Source organism: Rhinatrema bivittatum, chromosome 1 (genome assembly GCF_901001135.1).
Source record: "Rhinatrema bivittatum chromosome 1, aRhiBiv1.1, whole genome shotgun sequence".
Classification (NCBI taxonomy): Eukaryota; Metazoa; Chordata; class Amphibia; order Gymnophiona; family Rhinatrematidae; genus Rhinatrema; species Rhinatrema bivittatum.
In genome coordinates this window covers 10,491,560-10,512,501 of record NC_042615.1, presented here as the reverse complement: position 1 = coordinate 10,512,501, position 20,942 = coordinate 10,491,560, and the positions used below count along the sequence as shown (strand labels likewise).

Below are 20,942 nucleotides of genomic sequence, written 5' to 3'. Positions count from 1 at the left end.
CGCCAAGACCCGCCGAATATTAGCCAAGGCATATCTTTTCCTGGCAAACCCAACTTGGTCCGCTCGAATTAAAGAGGGGAGGACCAGGTCCAGCCTATCAGCCAGAATCTTGGCCAGCATCTTCTGATCTACATTCAGCAAAGATATAGGTCTATAGGCTGCAGGAGATTGCGGCCGGGCTTGGGAATTAGGGTAATATGGGCCGCATTGCCTTGAGCCAGATAGAATCACCTTTCAATTAAGGCATTGAAATTTTTTGTCAGGGGGCCTATGAGAGCATCTGTCAGTGCCTCTGATTAGTCTTAAATGTACTACTTGTTAACTTCATGGAATGCCCCCTAGTCCTATTATTCGAAAGTGCAAATAACCGATTCACATCTACTCGTTGAAGACCTCTCATGATTTTAAACACCTCTATCATATCCCCCCTCAGCTGTCTTCTCCAAGCTGAAGAGCTCTAACCTCTTCAGCCTTTCCTCATAGGGGAGCTGTTCCATCCCCTTTATAATTTTGGTTGCCCTTCTCTGTACCTTCTCCATTGCAACTATATCTTTTTTGAAATGTGGCGACCAGAATTGTACACAGTATTCCAGGTGCGGTCTCACCATGGAGCGATAGAAGCATTATGACATTTTCCGTTTTATTAACCATTTCCTTCCTAATAATTCCTAACATTGTTCCCTTTGACTGCTGCAGCACACTGAGCCGACGACTTTAAAGTATTATCCACTATGATGCCTAGATCTTTTTCCTGGGTGGTAGCGCCTAATATGGAATCTAACACTAACTACAACCAGGGTTATTTTTCCCTATATGCAACACCTTGCACTTGTCCACATTAAATTTCATCTGCCATTTGGATGCCCAATCTTCCAGTCTTGCAAGGTCTTCCTATAATGTATCACAATCCTCTTGTGATTTAACTACTCTGAATAATTTTGTATCATCCGCAAATTTGATAACCTCACTCATCGTATTCCTTTCCACATATATATATATATATATATATATATATATATATATATGTACAGATCCCTGAGGCACTCCACTGTTTACCCTTTTCCACTGAGAAAATTGACCATTTAATCCTACTTTCTGGTTCCTGTCTTTTAACCAGTTTGTAATCCATGAAAGGACATCGCCTCCTATCCCATGACTTTTTACTTTTCGTAGAAGCCTCTCATGAGGGACTTTGTCAAGCGCCTTCTGAAAATCCAAATACACTACATCTACTGGTTCACCTTTATCCACATGTTTATTAACCCCTTCAAAAAAATGAAGCAGATTTGTTAGGCAAGACTTCCCTTGGGTAAATCCATTTTGACTGTGTTCCATTAAACCATGTCTTTCTATATGCTCTACGATTTTGATGTTCAGAATAGTTTCCACTATTTTTCCCTGGCACTGAAGTCAGGCTCACTGGTCTATAATTACCCGGATCACCCCTGGAGCCTTTTTTAAATATTGGGGTTACATTGGCCACCCTCCAGTCTTCAGGTACAATGGATGATTTTAATGATAGGTTACAAATTTTAACTAATAGATCAGAAATTTCATTTTTGAGTTCCTTCAGTACCCTAGGATTCTTTTGTCCAGGTGATTTGCTACTCTTTAGTTTGTCAATCTGGCCTACTACATCCTCCAGGTTTCACAGTGATTTCATTCAGTTCATCTGACTCATCACCCCTGAAAACCATCTCCGGAACTGGTATCTCCCCAACATCCTCATCAGTAAACATGGAAGCAAAGAATTAATTTAGTCTTTCTGCAATGGCCTTATCTTCCCTAAGAGCCCCTTTAACCCCTCGGTCATCTAATGGTCCAACCGACTCCCTCACAGGTTTCTTGCTTCGGATATATTTAAAAACGTTTTTATTATGAGTTTTTGCCTCTATGGCCAACTTCAATTCAAATTCTTTCTTCGCCTGTCTTATCAGTGTTTTACACTGCTTATGTTTTATTCTATTTTCTTCAGATGGATCCTTCTTCCAATTTTGATGGATGTTTGTGTGGCTAAAATAGCCTCTTTCACCTCACCTTTTAACCATGACGGTAATTACGTGTCGTGGTCGGTGGTGGTCCCGCTTCACAAGAGTAGGAACAGGGAAGAGGCAGGCAACTACAGACCGGTTAGCCTCACTTCGGTGGTGGGAAAAGTAATGGAGTCACTGCTGAAAGAGAGAATAGTGAACTATCTACAGTCTGGAGAATTGATGGACCAGAGGCAGCATGGATTCACCAGGGGAAGATCCTGTCAGACAAATTTGATCGACTTTTTTGACTGGGTAACCAAGGAATTGGATCAAGGAAGAGCACTAGATGTCATCTACTTGGATTTCAGCAAAGCTTTTGATACGGTTCCGCACAGGAGACTGGTGAATAAAACGAGAAGCTTGGGAGTGAGTGCCGAGGTGGTGACCTGGATTGCAAATTGGTTGACGGACAGAAAACAATGTGTGATGGTAAATGGAGCCTTCTCTGAAGAGAGAGCGGTTTTAAGTGGTGTGCCGCAAGGATCGGTGTTGGGACCGGTCCTGTTCAATATCTTTGTGAGCGACATTGCGGACAGGATAGAAGGTAAGGTTTGTCTTTTTGCGGATGACACTAAGATCTGCAACAGAGTGGACACGCCGGAAGGAGTGGAGAGAATGAGACGGGATCTAAGGAAACTGGAAGAGTGGTCGAAGATATGGCAGCTGAGATTCAATGCCAAGAAGTGCAAAGTCATGCATATGGGGAGTGGAAATCCGAATGAACTGTACTCGATGGGGGGGGAAAGGCTGATGTGCACGGAGCAGGAGAGGGACCTTGGGGTGATAGTGTCTAATGATGTGAAGACAGCAAAACAATGCGACAAGGCGATAGCAAAAGCCAGAAGAATGCTGGGCTGCATAGAGAGAGGAATATCAAGTAAGAAAAGGGAAGTGATTATTCCCTTGTACAGGTCCTTGGTGAGGCCTCACCTGGAGTACTGTGTTCAGTTCTGGAGACCGTATCTACAAAAAGACAAAGACAAGATGGAAGCGGTACAGAGAAGGGCGACCAGGAAGGTGGAGGATCTTCATAGGATGACGTACGAGGAGAGATTGAAGAATCTAAATATGTACACCCTGGAGGAGAGGAGGAGCAGAGGTGATATGATACAGACTTTCAGATACTTGAAAGGTTTTAATGATCCAAAAACAACAACAAACCTCTTCCGTAAGAAAATAATCAGCAGAACCAGGGGTCACGATTTGAGGCTCCAGGGAGGAAGATTCAGAACCAATGTCAGGAAGTATTTCTTCACGGAGAGGGTGGTGGATGCCTGGAATGCCCTTCCAGAGGAAGTGGTGAAGACCAGAACTGTGAAAGACTTCAAAGGGGTGTGGGATAAACACTGCGGATCCATAAAGTCAAGAGGCCGCCAATGAAGAGTGGGTGACTCGCCAGAATGATGGCTATTGACACAATACCCTTATTAAATAAACATACACATGCTTACTGTGACTCCTACATCGCTCTAAGCTTCAACAGCAAGAGGTAATGGAAAAAAGGATTTGCACTCACAAAGAGGGGAGTAGCTGGCTTGTTACGGCGGTTACTACCCCAAACCAAATATGCCTGATACTTCACTTTCAATGCATATACAGCATAGCTCTCTGCTTCAATGACAGGGGAGAAGAATAACTGATACTTCACACATCCAGCAGAGCTCTCTGCTACAACGGCAAGGGAGAAGAAAAAGGGTTCGCACTCAAAACGCGGGGAGTAGCTGGCTTGTTACGGCGGATACTACCCCAAACCAAATGTGCCTGATACTTCACTTTCCATGCATTCTCTGCTGCATCGGCATGGGAGAAAGACTGATACATCACGCATTTCCAGCATAGCTCTCTGCTTCAACGGCAGGGGAAAAAAAATAAAAATAAACAAACAACAAACAACGGCAGGGGGAAAAAAAAAACAAAAACAAAAAACTGATGCTTCACGCATATCCTGCATAGCTTCAACGACAGGGGTGAAGAAAAAAAGGATTCGCAATCACAAAGCGAGGAGTAGCTGGCTTGTTACGGCGGTTACTACCCCAAACCAAATGTGCCTGATACTTCACTTTCAATGCATATCCAGCATGGCTCTCTGCTTCTACAGCAGGGGAGAAGAAAAAAAAAAACCAACAAGAGCTGTACAACATAGTCTAGGTAAAACAAATAAGCATGGGTGTAGCTTGCTTATCGCGGCGGTTACTGCCCCTACTACCCCTAACTAATCAAGCTAGATATTTCACTTGCATGCAGCTCCATCACTGCTCTCTACATTAATGGTGGGGGTGGAAGGGGAATAGAACAAGGAGCTAAGAGTAACAGATAAGAATGAGAGAAAAAATGTGTGAGGCTTGCTGGGCAGACTGGATGGGCCATTCGGTCTTCTTCTGCCGTCATTTCTATGTTTCTATGTTTTCTGGATTGTAAAAGTATTTCCTGGGCAGCTATTGATATGCCCTGCTCATTTAATAGGAGCCGTTCAACCTCCACACCATTAAGTGAAGGGATGCTTACATCGGATGCAGTAAAGTCCCTGCTTCTTGCATTAGAAGGTCTACCTGAGTTGGTAGTGTGAATGGTTCTTCCATGGAAACATTTAGAAGGTAAGTGTACCAAGGTTATCTGGGCCAAGCTGGTGCTATTAAAATCATCTGTGCTGCGTCCTTTATGCACTTTTGTATGGTTTTTGTGATGAGTGGAATTGGGGGAACAGCATACATGAGAGGTTCCATCCACGGAATCAGAAATGCATCCTGCATCACTGATTGCTGCTCCAGACAGAGCAGAAGCTAGGAACTTTCGCATTGTGTTCTGTAGCGAACAGGTCTATTGAGGGCATTCCCCATTTTTTGAATATGGTTAATGCCACTTGTTGGTTCAACTCCCAGTCGGGAGGATAGAATATTAGACTTTGTCTGCTCGAGTGTTCACCACTCCTGGTAGATAGGTTGCTTCTACCTGTATAGTGTGTTCATGTGCATGCTCCAGAATCTGAATCTTTCCCTGCACAGTATCCAGAAACCAGACTCTCCTTTTTTGTTTATATAAAACATGGCTAGCTGATTGTCAGTATAGACCATAATTTGACCTTGAAAGAGAGGAAGGAATGTACAAATCACATTCTTGATCACTCGTAGTTCCAGTAAGTTGATTTGCAGGTGTTGTTCTTGGGTGGACCAAACCCAGAGTCTGCAAATGATCCAAATGTGCACCCCAGCCCTTGCAAGAGGCATCGGTGGTTAAGACTGCATTGTGCTGAGGTGGGTTAAACAAAGCTCCCTTTGTCAATGTTTGTCTTTTCAACCACCAGTCCAAGTCCTTTATCATCTCCGCGGTGAGGGATAGCTTGGTTGCGAGAGGCTGCGAATGCTGTTTCCACTGCCTCTTAAATCCCCATTACAAATCGGCGCATGTGCAACTTTGTGTTGGGAACCGTATAGATGGCTGCTGCCATGTGTCCCAAGACAGTGAGAACTTGTTGTGCTGTCTGATGTGGGGTTAAGTGGAGAGATCGTATCAGACGACACATCTCTAACGTCCTGTTGTGTGATAGAAGCGCCCTTGTCTTTATGGTATCCAATCGTGCTCCAATGAATTGAAGAATCTGCGTTGGTTCGAGACTGGATTTTTGATAATTGACTATTATTCCCAGTCGGACCAAGCATTGGATCGTCTGATGTAGATGTTGCCGGAGTGTCTCGGGTTGTAATGCTACTAAACAGCCAATCGTCCAGATATGGGGAGATCCGGATGCTCAGTTTCCTTAAATGTGCCACCACTACTGCCATGCATTTCGTAAAAACCCTGGGGGCTGCTGAGAGACCAAATGGGAGGACTCTGTATTGATAAAGTTTGAGCTGAAATTGGAAGGATGGGTATCGCCACGAAGAGGGGTTGATTGGTATGTGTGTATACGCATCCTTCAGATCTATGGAACATATCTTACCCGTTGTACCAGCTTGTGTCAATTCTTGTTTCTTCTGTTATTTGCTCCGCCTGCAAGCGAAGTTTTCTACTGTTTTGTTTTTCTATTGCTCTATGTACAGCCCATGAGCGAAGTTAATGTTTACTGTAAACCAAGGTGATCTGTATCCCATACAGGAACCCTGGTATATAAAATCTAATAAATAAAATAAATATTCAGTCCTTGGGTTGTAGAAGTGGTAGAATATTCTTTAATGACCAAGAATCTTGAACTTTCCTCTGCGTGTTTGTTGAGTTCCCGGAGATCTAAAATTGGTCGGTGACCTCCTGTTTTCTTTGGAATGAGGAACTTTGGTGAATAAAAACCTCTATGGCGAGTATGCGGTGGAATTAAGTGAATTGCTCGTTGTTTCTGAAGGGATAGTATTTCCTTCAGTAGTAGGGGTTGTTGTGGATGTTTTACCTTGCGAATAGGATGAGGGAGCTGAGGGTTTGTAGCAAATTGTAGTTGGTATCCCTTCACCACTATTTCCAAAACCCACTGGTCGGTTGTTATGTTCTTCCATTCTAATATGCGGGTTGAAATCCTGTCTGGCGGATATAGATGTGGTAGTGGTGGCTGTAATCTTTATAAAGAGGATTGCGTCTTGGTTGAAGACATGGTCTGTTGACTCTGTGGGCATTGTCCTCGTTGTTGACCTCTTCGTTGTTGTGATTTTGCTATTCTTGAACACGTTGTGGTTGATTATAAGGTTGAGATCGATATGATTAGTACTGTCGTATCGGCCTACGTTGATAGGATTGTTTGCGTAGGGGATTATAGTATTTTCTCTGTGAAGAGAATGTTGATGGCTGAATTAGGGACTGGACCGCTACTGCTTGTTCTTTTAAATTGGCTACAGTCTCTTGAAATGTATCCCCAAAGAGATTATCTGCTTTGCAAGGTAGGTTTGCAAGTTTTGAGTGTAGATCCTCATGAATGGCACTTGAGCGAAGCCATGTGAGTCTTCTCGCAGCTATCGCCGATGCTGAGATGCGAGATGAAGTTTCAAAAGACTCATAAATTGTATGTAGCAGGTTCCTAATACCTTCTTCCATATCACTGATTGGGTGATTAGAATCTGTAAGAAGATGTTCCGAGCTTGGTACATTGTGTGTGCAACAGATGAAGAACAAACCAATACTGAACAATATAAAATTGATGTTGTTGAATGAGAGCAGACAACATTGCTCCCTGGAAGGATTTTCTTGCAAATTCGTCGAGGAGCTTTTGATCCCTACCCGGTGGTACAGATGCATGCAGCTTGGATCTTTTGGCTCTCTGCATCACCGACTCCACGACCAGCGAGGAGTGCAGAAGTTGGACAGAACAGGGAGAGCGCCTCATTCTGAATTTTAAATCTGTTTTCCTGGATACAGATGGAATTGAAAATGGCATTTCCCATGAGTTTTCAAGGACTGAGTCTAAGACCTTATGTGAAGGTAACGATGTGGGTTCAGCTGGCATGTCAAATGTTGAGTAAATCCAAGGTGTCTGCCCTTTGATCTGGTGTTTTTTTTGGATTTCGAGATGTTACATCGATCCAACTTTTTCCAGGAATTTTGGGTAGGATAGATCCTCCAAAGGAGAGTCTGGTTCAGGGGGTTCTTCTGGAGGATCAGATGGGAATCCCATGGATGATGAAGGTGATGTTTGAGGGGGAATTAGGTTCCGTAATGTACAGAGGTTCCTGCTCAATTGGTTGATGTACCGATTGTGGAGGAGTTAGCTCCTTCAGAGGTGTTGCTGTCACTTCCCCTTGGGAGAAGGACGAGGAAGAACGTGGTACGTCACTTCTCGGTGAAGTCAGCATGTCAAACGATGACTGCATGACCCCAAAAAAAATCAGATAGTGCTAACGAGAGTTGCATAAATTTTTCCTTCGTTTGTGTCAGCATCTTTGGCTTAGAGCTAGTCTTTAACTCCCGAGATGGGGTGCATGACAGACGTCTGGTAGGTTTAGTAGGTCGAGAATGTAACTCATGGGTTAGCTCTTCTTTCCTCTTTTTGTTGAGGTTCCTTTGAAAATTCATCAATCAGGACATGTCTGGATGATGTATCTGAACTGACTTACAAATGAGCTGGCCGAATGTGAAGAAGAATGAGAAGTGATCTGTACTCCTTCCTCGCCCGATGGTAGTAGTTCTCTGGAAGAGTGACTACTCCGCAAAGAAATATTTTGCGCTTTTGATTGCTCATGCGTCCGGTATATTGTTCTTTGCGTCGATTCAGACGCGTGTTGAGACGATAGACGCTGTTTGCGTCAGGTCTGATGCTGCATGTGATCCTGATGTCCTGTGCGTCGTTGACGGTGCTCTGTGTGTCGATATAAACGCTCCTGTTGGGATATGCGTCGATCCTGGTGCTTCATTCGATGCTTTTGATGTACTTTGCGTCGCTCCTGACACATGCGCCAATGTCGACGCTATTGGATGCTGATGGCGTCATCTTCGACACTTTCGACGCAGACCTCGATGGTAGTAAGCTTCACGTCAACTTAGTCGCGTCGTGCATCTTTTGCGATGCAGCGTCCCCCATCTTCGACCATTTTCTGTCTGCGAGGAGCCCCTCCGACTCTGTCGATCGAGGCAGAGACGGGTCCCTGCTCTTTTTTTGAGGCCTTCTGACGCCGATTTTCCTTCGGCCTGCGGCCCTCATAACCTCCAGTCCTGGAGGTATGGAGTTCGATAGACGCTGATAGTCTTACCTTCCGGCCTGATTCCTTTAATGGCCCCGGTGAGGAATGGGCCTCCGATGGAGGGTCGTGAGACTCATCTGCCGCTAATTTTAGCTGTGAATCTTTTGAGCTCACTGCTGCTGAGCTCGCGACATCCGGCCGCAATGAGGGCATGAGGCCTGAATATGAGGCGGCCCCAGGCACAGATAACATTGATCAAGTCCATCGGTGATGGACATGACCTTTCCACAGTTACATTTTTTGAAACCAGAAGGCCTTGGAGTAGACATGTTGCTTGTGTCTGAGGAGATCACGAAGCCCCGCGTGCGATCCCGCACGTGGAAAGAATAGACTGAGGAGAATATCTTCTGCTGCGCGAGAAGGCATGCGCAGCTGCACAGAGCAAAGCTCTGTATTCTATTTAAGCTTCGCCTCCTGGGCCCTGAAGGACAGTTCCCATGACAGCATGGCTAATTCAGCCCTGCTATCAACGGGAAAACAGCATTTGAAAATTGTTCCCTCCAAACCTGCAAGTACTTTTACTGTGGCAAAAAAAGGGGTAGGGTAGACAGAGGTGGGGATTTCATTTTAAAAGTTCCACATTTACTTTTGTACCTGTTTAAGGTAACTGCAAAAGTACACTTGTACTTTTCCTGCAACTTCAAATTTTCAAAGGAAATGCTGCAAGGAGTTGCCCTTTGAAATTAGCCTACAGGTCTGTGGGCTTTTTCATTATTTTCCCCTTAATGACCTAATAAATGATTAAAGGATCCAAAGTGAAACTCAAGACTTGTAACTTGCTAAGGTATTAGTAGTATCATTAACATCTCTTAGGTTACATGTCATACATTAAGTTAAAAAAATTGGTTAATGGTTTGAAAACCTGTAATTGCATAACAGTTCTTTAATTATAATAGTTAGAAAACATCTAGATGGGAAATACTATTGTAACATTACTGACACCCTTTTACAAGGGGCTCTCTCATGCAAAGTAATGCAGATACATTCAATAGATATTATATACTGAATACCTGTAATTTGTGTCAGTTTAGCTGCCTCTTTATTTGGCATAAAAGAAACTGCAGTTGATGAACATGGAGGGACTGTGGACACTGATAATGAAGATTCCCGTACAGGTAAATTCTTCTTCAGCATTTGAGCAAAACTAGGCACTCTTGAACCCTGATGCCAATCGCTGTTGCTGGCCATGTTTTCCTGCAATAAAATTAAGAACAGAAAGTCAGTTTACAAAGTTATTTCAAACTAATAAAGAAAGTTTACAGACCAATGCGTACAGGCTACACAGTTCAAAAATGTTTGAGCAATTCAATGATTAATAGCTCAATTGCAGACTTTGGGAAATGCATGGATGGCATGGAGGCTCGTGTATCGGCTACTTAAGATGACACCAAAAGTCTGAAGGAGAGAACCTAGGTAATTAGGAAAAACAATTGAGCAAGATGGTAAGTTAAATTTAGAAAACCACTTCCAAAGCAATAATCTAAGATTTGTCAACTATTCTGAAAAGCAAAATTGCTTACCTTGTAATAGGTGTTTATCCCAGGACAGCAGGATGTAGTCCTCACATATGGGTGACGTCAGTAACGGAGCCCAAGAGCGGGAAAACTTCTGTCAAAGTTTCTAGAAACTTTTGACTGGCAGCCTGGGGCTACTGGGCATGCCATGATATTCTCTGCCACAGGGGTCTCACTTCAGTCTTGTATGTAGCAATAAGCATTAGCAAAAATAAAATTAGAAAAATAGGAAGGCCCAACTCCGCAGGGTGGCGGGTGGGTTCTGTGAGGACTACATCCTGCTGTCCTGGGATAATACCTATTACAAGGTAAGCAATTTTGCTTTATCCCAGGACAAGCAGGATGCTAAGTCCTCACATATGGGCGATTAGCAAGCTAGAAGCTGAGTCATTTAATATGAAGGCAACAGTGATTTGTTGTTGTGGAAATGAGCCAGCCGAAGAGAGCATGAATTTGGTTGCAGAAGGAGTTGGGTTTAAACTGGAAATAAGTTCTTTAAGACAGATTGTCCATAGGCTGAATCTTGTTTTCCTTGCTTGTCCAAGCAGTAATGAGCTGCAAAAGTGTGAAGAGAAGTCCATGTTGCTGCTTTACATATGTCAAGTATTGGCACAGAACGGTAGTGTACTACTGAGGTTGACATTGCTCTGACGGAGTGTGCCTTCACTCTCCCTTGGAGAGGAAAGCCTGCTTTTTCATAGCAAAACTGTATGCAATCTGCTAGCCAATTGGATAGAGTGTGTTTACCCACTGCTTTACCTGGTTTGTTTGGATCATAAGATACAAAGAGCCGATTGGATTTCCTGTGAACTGCAGTGCGGTTTAAATAAAAGGATAGAGCACATTTACAGTCCAAAGTATGCAAGGCTGCTTCTCCTTGGTGAGAGTGAGGTCTTGGAAAAAATGTGGGTAAAACTATGGATTGGTTCAAGTGGAATTCAGTGACAACTATGGGAAGGAATTTTGGATGTGTACGGAGGACCACTGTCAAGGAAAAACCTTGTGTAGGGTGCGTACGTGACCAGCGCTTGTAATTCACTAACTCTTCTAGCCGATGTAATGGCTATGAGGAAGATAGTCTTCCATGTGAGAAACTTAATGTCACAGGAGTCTATGGGTTCGAAAGGAGAACGCATAAGTCTTGTTAATACCACATTCAAGTCCCATTCTGCGACTGGAGGTCGAATTGGTGGTTTGAGTTGAGTTAAACCTCTCATAAATCTGCTGACGAGAGGTTGTGTGGAAATTGGTGCATCTCCTACCTTATTATGGTAAGCTGAGATTGCACTTAAATGAACTCTTACAGATGAAGTCTGAAGACCAGAGTCTGAAAGATGGTATAAGTAGTCTAGTAGCGAGGTAATGGTGCAAGTGAAAGGATCAATGTTGTTTTGCTTGCACCAGTAGGTGAATCTTTTCCATTTGGAAGCGTAATTCTTTCTTGTGGAAGGTTTACGTGAAGCTATGAGTACTTGCGAAATATGAGTTGAAAGATTGAGTGGTTGTAATATCAAACTTTCAACAATCATGCTGTCAGGGATAGGGACTGAAGGTTGGGATGTCGTAACCGGCCCTGATCCTGAGTTATGAGAGTGGGAGCTATGCCCAGTCGAATTGGATCCCTGACAGAGGTCCAACAGTGTGGGGAACCATACTTGTCGAGGCCAATACGGGGCTATGAGTATCATGGACCCCTTGTCCTGTTGTAGTTTCACCAGAGTTTTGGTTATTTATTTATTTATAACTTTTTATATACAGAGGTTCAATTAACAAGATTAATTATCACTTCGGTTTACATTACAACCAGCAAAAAACAACAGAGACAAAGTCTTGTTTTACAATGAACAGGGTAGAAGTAACCTGGATTAAAACAATGAACAGGGTAAAAGTAACCTGGATAAACAAAATGAGTGAAGCAAGTATAGAGAATTGGGTCTGTATAACTTGGGCGAAAAGCAGGGAAATTAAATAGGGGAGGACTATGAAGGCCTCAAGTTGGATAGTGTACTCATGAGGTTATGAGCGGTATTGAAGGATACGCGTATAGTAGGCCTGAGTTCCAAGGCCGAGCAAAGACGTCCTTGGCTGATTGGTTCTTCTGTTTGTGTAGAGAAGAAAACTTGTTCACTTTGTGATTGAGATGTGACGCAAAGAGGTCTATCGTTGGTTGGCCCCAACGTTGGAATATCCTGGCCGCTACTGCAGGATCCAGGGACCATTCATGTGGTTAGAATTGACGACTGAGTCGATCCGCTACGACATTGTGTATACCTGCCAGATAAGTGGCTCGTAGGAACATTGAGTGATTCAGGGCCCAGCCCCAAATTTGTGCTGCTTCCTGACACAGGAGATACGAGCCCGTACCTTCCTGTTTGTTGATGTACCACATGGCTACTGTATTGTCTGTTTGAATCAGAATAGTCTTGTGTGAAAGGCAATCCTTGAATGCATGCAGTGCATAACGTATAGCTCGAAGTTCCAGAAAATATGTTGCTTCGAGTTTTGTCCAAGTTCCTTGAGTTTGGAGATTGTCTATGTGAGCTCCCCAACCCAAGGTGGATGCATCTGTAGTTAAAGTAATTTGTGGAACTGGTTGTTGGAAGGGTAAGCCCTTGCGCAGTTGTCCGTGTTGATCCACCAAAGGAGCGAAGAGTGTAGTTGTTGGGTTACCTGAATTGGAGAATGTAGTGGTTGAATGGCTTGGATCCATTGTGACCGTAATGTCCATTGGGTTACTCTTATGGCTAGTCTTGCCATAGGAGTGACATGAACTGTGAAGGCCATGTGGCCTAGTAGAATTAGAATACGATGAGCTGTTGTCTGCGTGCTTGAGAGAATCGAGTGTGCTAGGAAAGCTAATGTTTCTGCTCGATCCTCGGGTAGAAAAGCCTTTGCAAGGACGGTGTTCAACTCTGCTCCTATGAATTGGAGCAAGTGAGACTGTGTGAGGTGGGACTTTTGATAATTTATGAGAAATCCCATGGCGTAAAGTAGAGCAATGGTTTGATTGAGAGAATTGATTGCTCCTTGTTGAGACTGACTCCTGATGAGCCAATCGTCTAGGTATGGGAAGACATGAACACCTTGTTTGTGTAAATGTGCTGCTATTACTGCCAGACATTTTGTGAATACTCTGGGGGCAGAGGCGAGTCCGAAGGGCAGTACTCTGTATTGGAAATGTTGATGACCTACCATGAAACGCAGATATTTGCGGTGAGGAGGAAATATTGGGATGTGAGCATATGCATCTTGAAGGTCCAGAGAACAAAGCCAATCTTCCTTTTGGAGGAGTGGAAGCATGGTACCTAGCGAGACCATTCTGAACTTTTCCTTTTTTAGAAATTTGTTTAGATTTCTGAGGTCTAGGATGGGCCGAAGGCCTCCTGATTTCTTTGGAATGAGGAAATATCGGGAGTAGAATCCTCTGCCCTGCTGAGACTGGGGCACTGACTCTATGGCCCTGGATTTCAGAAGGGTGGATAATTCTATTTGAAGTTGAGGAATGTGATTTCTGTTGGGAGGAATCAGAGGTTCTTGAAGCTCTGAAGGTATTGTTAGGAAATTGAGCTTATACCCGTGGAATATGATGGAAAGAACCCATTGATCTGTCGTTATGGTTTTCCATGTGCTGTAGAAATGGGATAATCTTCCCCCCACCGGTAAGTGTGAGAGAGGATTCAGAGATTGGCTGGGTTCTCTGGAGATGTTTTCAAAAACCAGCTGTGGGACCTGTTTGAGCGGCAGGTGCAGGTCTGGTTGTTCTTTGTTGGCGAGGTTGTGGTCTGTGCTGGGATCTTGGTTGGCGAGGCCTAGTTGCCGGTGGATAGTATCTTTTAGGACGGTAATAGGGCCTGCGAATATCCCTTCGCTGGGTACGACGTACAGCGTGGGTAGTGGTATCATGAGGCATGGAAGGTAACTGCCTTAAGGTCTCCTTATGCTGTTTTAGTTGAGAGACCGCTTCTTGAACTTTTGTTCCAAATAAGTTATCCCCTGCACAGGGTAGGTCTACCAACTTTTCTTGCACCTCTGTTCTGAGGTCTGATGCTTTTAGCCAGGCCCATCTGCGAGTACTTATGCCAGAAGCTGCCACCCTTGAGGCTGTCTCAAATGAGTCATAGGCGGCTCTAACTTCATGCTTGCCAGCTTCAAAAGCTTTTTGAATGAGATGTTGGGCTGGCTCTCTGAATTCCTGGGGCAAAGATGGCATGAACTCCTCCATCTGCTTCCAGAGGTTCCTTTGGTACTGTGTGATGTACAATTGGTAGGCTGCAATTCTAGAATTGAGGATTACACCTTGAAAAACCTTCCTTCCAAATGTGTCCAAGAACCTATTATCCTTTCCTGGAGGATTAGAGGCATGTACTCTTGATCTTTTTGCTTTTTTTCTGTGCTGATTCTACCACCACAGAAGAATGCGGCAGTTGGGATTTCTGGAAACCTGGTGCAGGTTGGACTAAATATGTGGAGTCCATTCTTTTATTGATGGGAAGAACAGAGCAAGGATGTTCCCACATTCTTTGTTGAAGTTGAGGAAGAACAACATGGATAGGTATTGCCATGACTTGCTTGGGGGGGGGGGGGGGGGGGGGGGATCTACGAATTGTAGCACCTCAAGAGTTTGGTGACGGAGATCCTGCTCAGATTCTAGTTTAAATGGAATAGAGTCGGCCACATCTTGGATAAAAGAGGAGAAAGTAAGGTCTTCTGGTGGAGACGGGTCAGACATGAAAGTTTCTGAGGTATCAGATTGTGTGTCGCTCCAGGAATCATATTCTGGAGTATGAGGACCTGGCTTTTTAGCTGGGTGTGGAAGAGGTACATCAGAGGGTCCTGGAATGGGTTCTTGTGGAGAAGCCTCCTCTTCCACCGGGTTGGAAGGTAAGGAATCCAGGAGATCCTGATATTTTTTCTGAAGTATCGAGTATAGTCTTGCTTCAGATGATGTATTCACTGTAGAAGAAAGTGGCATCGTGGATTTTGTCTTTGTCATCGGTGTCTTGTCTCTCGATGACTGCTCGGTACCCATGGTGGGTATATACGGCGATACCTGATGAAAACGAGCAGGAAGCATCTATGGTATACTCGATGAAAAGGTAGGCATCGATGAGGGCATCGATGTGAATGTAGTCGTTCGCTCTGGAGGGAGGAACGAATCCGGAAGCCGGACGGGGCCTTGCGCTGCTATGGTTGTTGTCGACATGGCAGTGAGAGGCATAGATGTAGTGGCCGGTGTCGAGTAAGCCTCCGTTGTTGAGGCAATGGCCGGCATCAGGCTCGCACCCGGCATCGAGAGAGGTCCCGGCGTCGGGTCGATACCCGGCATCGGGAAATGTCCCGGAATCGCTGGCACCATCGATGGAAGAGACCTCGGTACTGATTGTACCGGCATCGGTGAAGTCGATGTTAAAGGGGACGTCACCGGCATCAGCGGAGGTGCAGGCAGGTGTTCCTTAATCGCTTGTAAAACTGCCTCTTTTATGTAGGCTGTGAAGTCCTGTGGCATCGACGAAGGTGGTGCCACCAGTGGAAGTGTCGCTGCCTCCGTATGTTGCGGAAGTGACGTCGGAGTAGGCCCTTCAGGCACCGAGGCTATAGTAAGTTTAGGCCGTTTCGGTAACGGTTCTCCTCGGTCAAGTGCCGACGGTGAGGTCGGGGCGTGTCTGTGGCGATGTTTATGTTAGGCCGGATGTATCGATGATGTCAACGGAGTAGGGGAGGATTTATCTCCGGAACAGTCAGCTCGGCGCTTTTTTTAACAGTACCTTTTTCGATACTCCGGATGGCGAGGATTTCGAAGAAGTAGCTGGAGAAGGAGTCAGTTGTAAGCTGAATAGCTGTTGGATTTTCTCCAGGCGGAGCTTACGGCCTTTTGGCGTCATCTCTTGACATTTCTCAGACGACGAAATGTCGTGTTTTTCCCCGAGACATCTAACGCACTCTTCGTGCGGATCAGTAACAGACATTGTGCGGTTACAATTCAGGCATTTTTTGAATCCTGAAGACATCTTGACATAGACGGCCGTCGATGACAGAAAGATGAAATTCGGGTTTTTTGGGGGTTTTTTTAGAAATCGAAATAATTCACCAGCCGGTGATATATGAAAACATTTTTGAGACCCCTTAATGGAGAGAACTATATATGAGAATTATAATACTGAGGTAACTCAGAGGGCTCCGATATCCGTGCTGCTGTCCAGCTGCGTGAAAAAATGAAGACTGAAGTGAGACCCCTGTGGCAGAAAATATCATGGCATGCCCAGTAGCCCCAGGCTGCCAGTCAAAAGTTTCTAGAAACTGACAGAAGTTTTCCCGCACTAGGGCTCCGTTACTGACATCACCCATATGTGAGGACTAGCATCCTGCTTGTCCTGGGATAAATGTACTGTCCAGAGATTATCAAGACAGGGTGGGATATAAAAGTCTGAACTGAACACCAAGTTGCAGCTTTACAGATATCCTTGATGGTTACTGCTCAAAGATGTGCAAAAGCAGAAGCCATGGCTCTCACGTGATGAGCCTTCACAAGAGTCTGCGACTTGCAGTCTAGCTAAGGTGTAGCAATGGCAAATACACTCAGCTAGCCAAAGTACACTTTGGGGTTGTACTAGACCAGGGGTGGGCAATTAATTTTCCCATGGGGCCGCATGAGAAATTGGGATGGTTTTAGAGGGCCGGACTAATATAATTAACTCAGTTCTCAATAGCCCTACTTATGAAAAGACAGCAGTTTACCACCAATGTATGTCCTCTGAGAAAACACAACAAATAAGACCGATACAAACGCTTACATGCTAGCAAAATATCTCATCTCGGTAACAGACACAGAACCGACCTAACATACTCCCAGGATCTGTAGTAATGCACATAAACTAATCCGCACACAGTTACACCTGTATTATGGAATACACTCAAACAGGAGCAACCCTATCTATGAAAAGGCAACACTACAAATATTACATCAGACCCTAAACACCAATACACCTCTTAATAGGAAAACAGAACTAACAAGCAGCTATAGATCCCCAAACAGAAATAATTGTAAAACTATACTAATAAGCAGAATAAATGTTTCTAAACAGCTATGAACAGAATAACATCCAACAATTAAAAACTCATAAAAACTATTAAACATTCTCCAAACACCAATAAAATATTTCAAAAAAGCAGACATCACACAATTAAAATGGCAGTCAAGAAAAATAAACTTAAAGCCACCTTTACTTACCCCCTCCAGCAGCTCTCCTACTCCCCTTCCCTGCAGGCCATGGCACACACCAGAAGCAGCAGTAGAAGCTAAGCTCTATACTTATGGTCCTCTTCCTTAGTGCCCATGTCTCTCACACACACACCATACCAGTCATGCCCCCATGACCAGTTTCTGTCTCTCACACACCAATCATCTCCCAAACAGTCTTTGGCACACACACACACCAGTCACCTTCCTGAACAGTTTCTCTCATGCCGTACACACACACACACACACACACAGGCTTCCCACTCCCGTGTTCTACTTGCATATATGGTCTTCTCACTCTCATAATCACTTTCTCTGTCTCTCTCTCTCACACACACACACACACACACACACACCAGTCTCTCACTCCCATGTTCTCTTTCAGATATACCGGCTTCTCCCTCCCATGATGTGTCACACACACCCGGGTTTCTCACTCCCATGCTCACTCTTCACATGCACAGGCTTCTCATTCCCATAATCACTTTTTCTCTCTCTCTCACACACACACACACCAGTCACCTGATCTCACTCATGCATACACACACACACAGGCTTCCCACTCCCAAGTTCTCTTTCAGATATACAGGCTTCTCCCTCCCATGCTGTGTCTCACACACATCCAGGTTTCTCACTCTCATGCTCACTCTCTTCACATGCACAGGCTTCTCATTCCCATAATCACTTTCTCTCTGTTACACACACACCAGTCTCTCTCATTTCCATGCTCACTCTCCACGTGCACAGGCTTCTCATTCCCTGAATCACATTCTTTCACATTCACACACACCAGTCTTTTTCTCTCACACACACAGTCACCTTACCAAGCAGTCTCTCTCTCTCTCATGCATGCACACTCACCCAGGTTTCTCACTCCCACAACTCCAGGCTTCTTATGCTCATGCTTTCCCACATACCCAGACTTCTCACTTCCATGCTTTTTCTCTCACACACACACACATCAGTCACCTCCCTGACTAATGCCTCACACTCTCACATACACATCAGTCATCTCCCTGAGCAATCACTTTCATTGTCTCTCACATACACACACCCACACATCAGCTCTCTGACCACTCAATCACACACAGGCTGGCTGGCTGCTTCTCACTCTATCTTACTCACTTCCTCTTCCCCCTACATATGTCACGGAGTTTTTTGCCAGTCCGCGGCGCGCACTCCCGGTCTCTCCCGCTGCCGTTGGGCTGTCAGCACGTTCAAGCCCAGTGGGAACGGCAGCGGTGTTGGAAGAAGCTGTGGCACCCGCGGCTGGGCCTTTTCTTCTTCCCGCGCCTGCCCCCCCCCCCCCGTGACCCGAAACAGGAAGTGATACACGGAGCGGTGCGCGGGAAGGAGAAAGAGCCGTGCCGCGTCGGCTGCAGCATCGGCCCCCGAGCAATTGAACCAGCCGGCAATCGAGAACAGTCAGCAGCATGAGCCCCCGCAGGCCAAGAAAGAAGAATCCCTTCGGCCGCGGGAGGCTCATGCTGCTGACTCTTCTCGATTGCCGGCTGGTTCAATTGCTCGGGGGCCGATGCTGCAGCCGACGCGGCACGGCTCTTTCTCCTTCCCGCGCACCGCTCCGTGTATCACTTCCTGTTTCAGGTCACGGGAGGGGGGGGGGGCAGGCGCGGGAAGAAGAAAAGGCCAGCCGCGGGTGCCACAGCTTCTTCCAACACCGCTGCCGTTCCCACTGGGCTTGAACGTGCTGACAGCCCAGCGGCAACGGCAGCGGGAGAGACCGGGAGCGCGCGCCGCGGACCTGCAAAAAACTCCGTGACATATGTAGGAAAGAAACTCGAGCGAAGGCACGCTGCCCGATTGGCCGGTGCTGGGCAAGGCTTGCCCAGCACCGGCCAATCGGACAGCGTGCCTTCGCTCGAGTCACTCCCTCCTCTCCCCCCCCCCCGGACGCTGTAAAAAAAAAACCAGTTCATTCTCCGCTCCCTCGCTCCCCGATTGGCCGGCCAATCGAGGAGCGAGGGAGCGGAGAATGATCTGCTGCCTTCCCTCTGCAAGGGAAGGCAGCAGTGCCTCATTCCCCGTCTGCTCTCAGCAGTGGGCAGGCCGGATTCAGACCGTAGGCGGGCCGGATTCAGCCCGCGGGCCGCCCCTTGCCCAGGTATGTACTAGACGAACAGTTGGGAGGTTTGATGATGCGGTCGAGTTAGTTTCTTGTAATGCACTAAGGTCCTTTTGCAGTTCAGAACATGGAGGGCTTCTTCACCTTCCATGTGCATGAGGCCTTGAAAAGAAAATAGGCAGTACAATGGATAGTTAGAAGTGAAAATTCAAGACTACCTTTGACAGAAAGTGTGTATGGGTACAGAGAACCACCCTGTTGTGGAAGATTTGCATGTCTGGAGGATAGTTGACAAGAGCTTGCAGTTTGCAAACTTCTAGCTGGTCACTACGAGGACCACCACCTTCCATGTAAAGTACTTTTGAGAAGCTGACTCCAATGGAAGCTTCATTAGTTGCAAAAGGACCCCATTCAGGTCCCATAAAAAAGGGGGTTTTTACTACTGGGTGCTTGACATGCCATAGACTGTTCATGAAATTAGATATCAGCAAATGAATAGAGATCAGTTTGCTATCCACAAGTATGGAAAGTCACTAAAATGCCAAGGTGAGCTTTCACCAAAGAGGTGGCGAGACCCGAGTCAGAAAGATGGAACAAGTATTTCAGCAGATACTTGGGTTCGCAAGAAAATGAGTCCAAAGCATTTTGTTGGCACCATTTGGAGAACCTATTCCATTTAAAAGCTTAATTTTTTTTAGCTGAAGGCTTTCTAGATAAGACTAGTATGTCCACAATCACTGTAGAAAAGTGGAGATCTGCGAACACAGAGTGCTCAACATAAGAACTTGCCATGCTGGGTCAGACCAAAGGTCCATTAAGCCCAGTATCCTGTTTCCAACAGAGGCCAAACCAGGCTACAAGAACCTGGCAATTACCCAAACACTAAGAAGATCCCATGCTACTGATGCAATTAATAGCAGTGGCTATTCCCTAAGTAAACTTGATTAATAGCTGTTAATGGACTTCTCCTCCAAGAACTTATCCAAACCTTTTTTGAACCCAGCTATACTAACTGCACTAACCACATCCTCTGGCAACAAATTCCAGAGCTTTGTACGTTGAGTGAAAAAGAATTTTCTCCGATTAGTCTTAAATGTGCTACTTGCTAACTTCATGGAATGCCCCCTAGTCCTTCTATTATTCGAAAGTGTAAATAACCGAGTCACATCTACTCTTTCAAGACCTCTCATGATCTTAAAGACATCTATCATATCCCCCCCTCAGCCATCTCTTCTCCAAGCTGAACAGCCCTAACCTCTTCAGCCTTTCCTCATAGGGGAGCTGTTCCATACCTTTATCATTTTGGTTGCCCTTCTCTGTACCTTCTCCATCGCAACTATATCTTTTTTGAGATGCGGCGACCAGAACTGTACACAGTATTCCAGGTGCGGTCTCACCATGAAGCGACAGAGGCATTATGAC

The 20,942-nt window shown here is 45.4% G+C and overlaps 1 protein-coding gene across 8 annotated transcripts in view; it reads right to left on the bottom strand.

The window, feature by feature from the left end:
• The window catches only part of ADAD1 (adenosine deaminase domain containing 1), a 551,435-nt gene that overhangs the window by 510,172 nt on the left and 20,321 nt on the right, over positions 1–20,942 (bottom strand). For all 8 annotated transcript variants that reach the window (XM_029586923.1, XM_029586984.1, XM_029586949.1 and 5 more), the window contains exon 2: positions 9,697–9,880. In XM_029586923.1, the coding sequence (XP_029442783.1) occupies positions 9,697–9,874 (178 nt within the window). In that variant the 5' untranslated portion in view covers positions 9,875–9,880. The remainder of the gene's footprint in view (positions 1–9,696; positions 9,881–20,942) is intronic.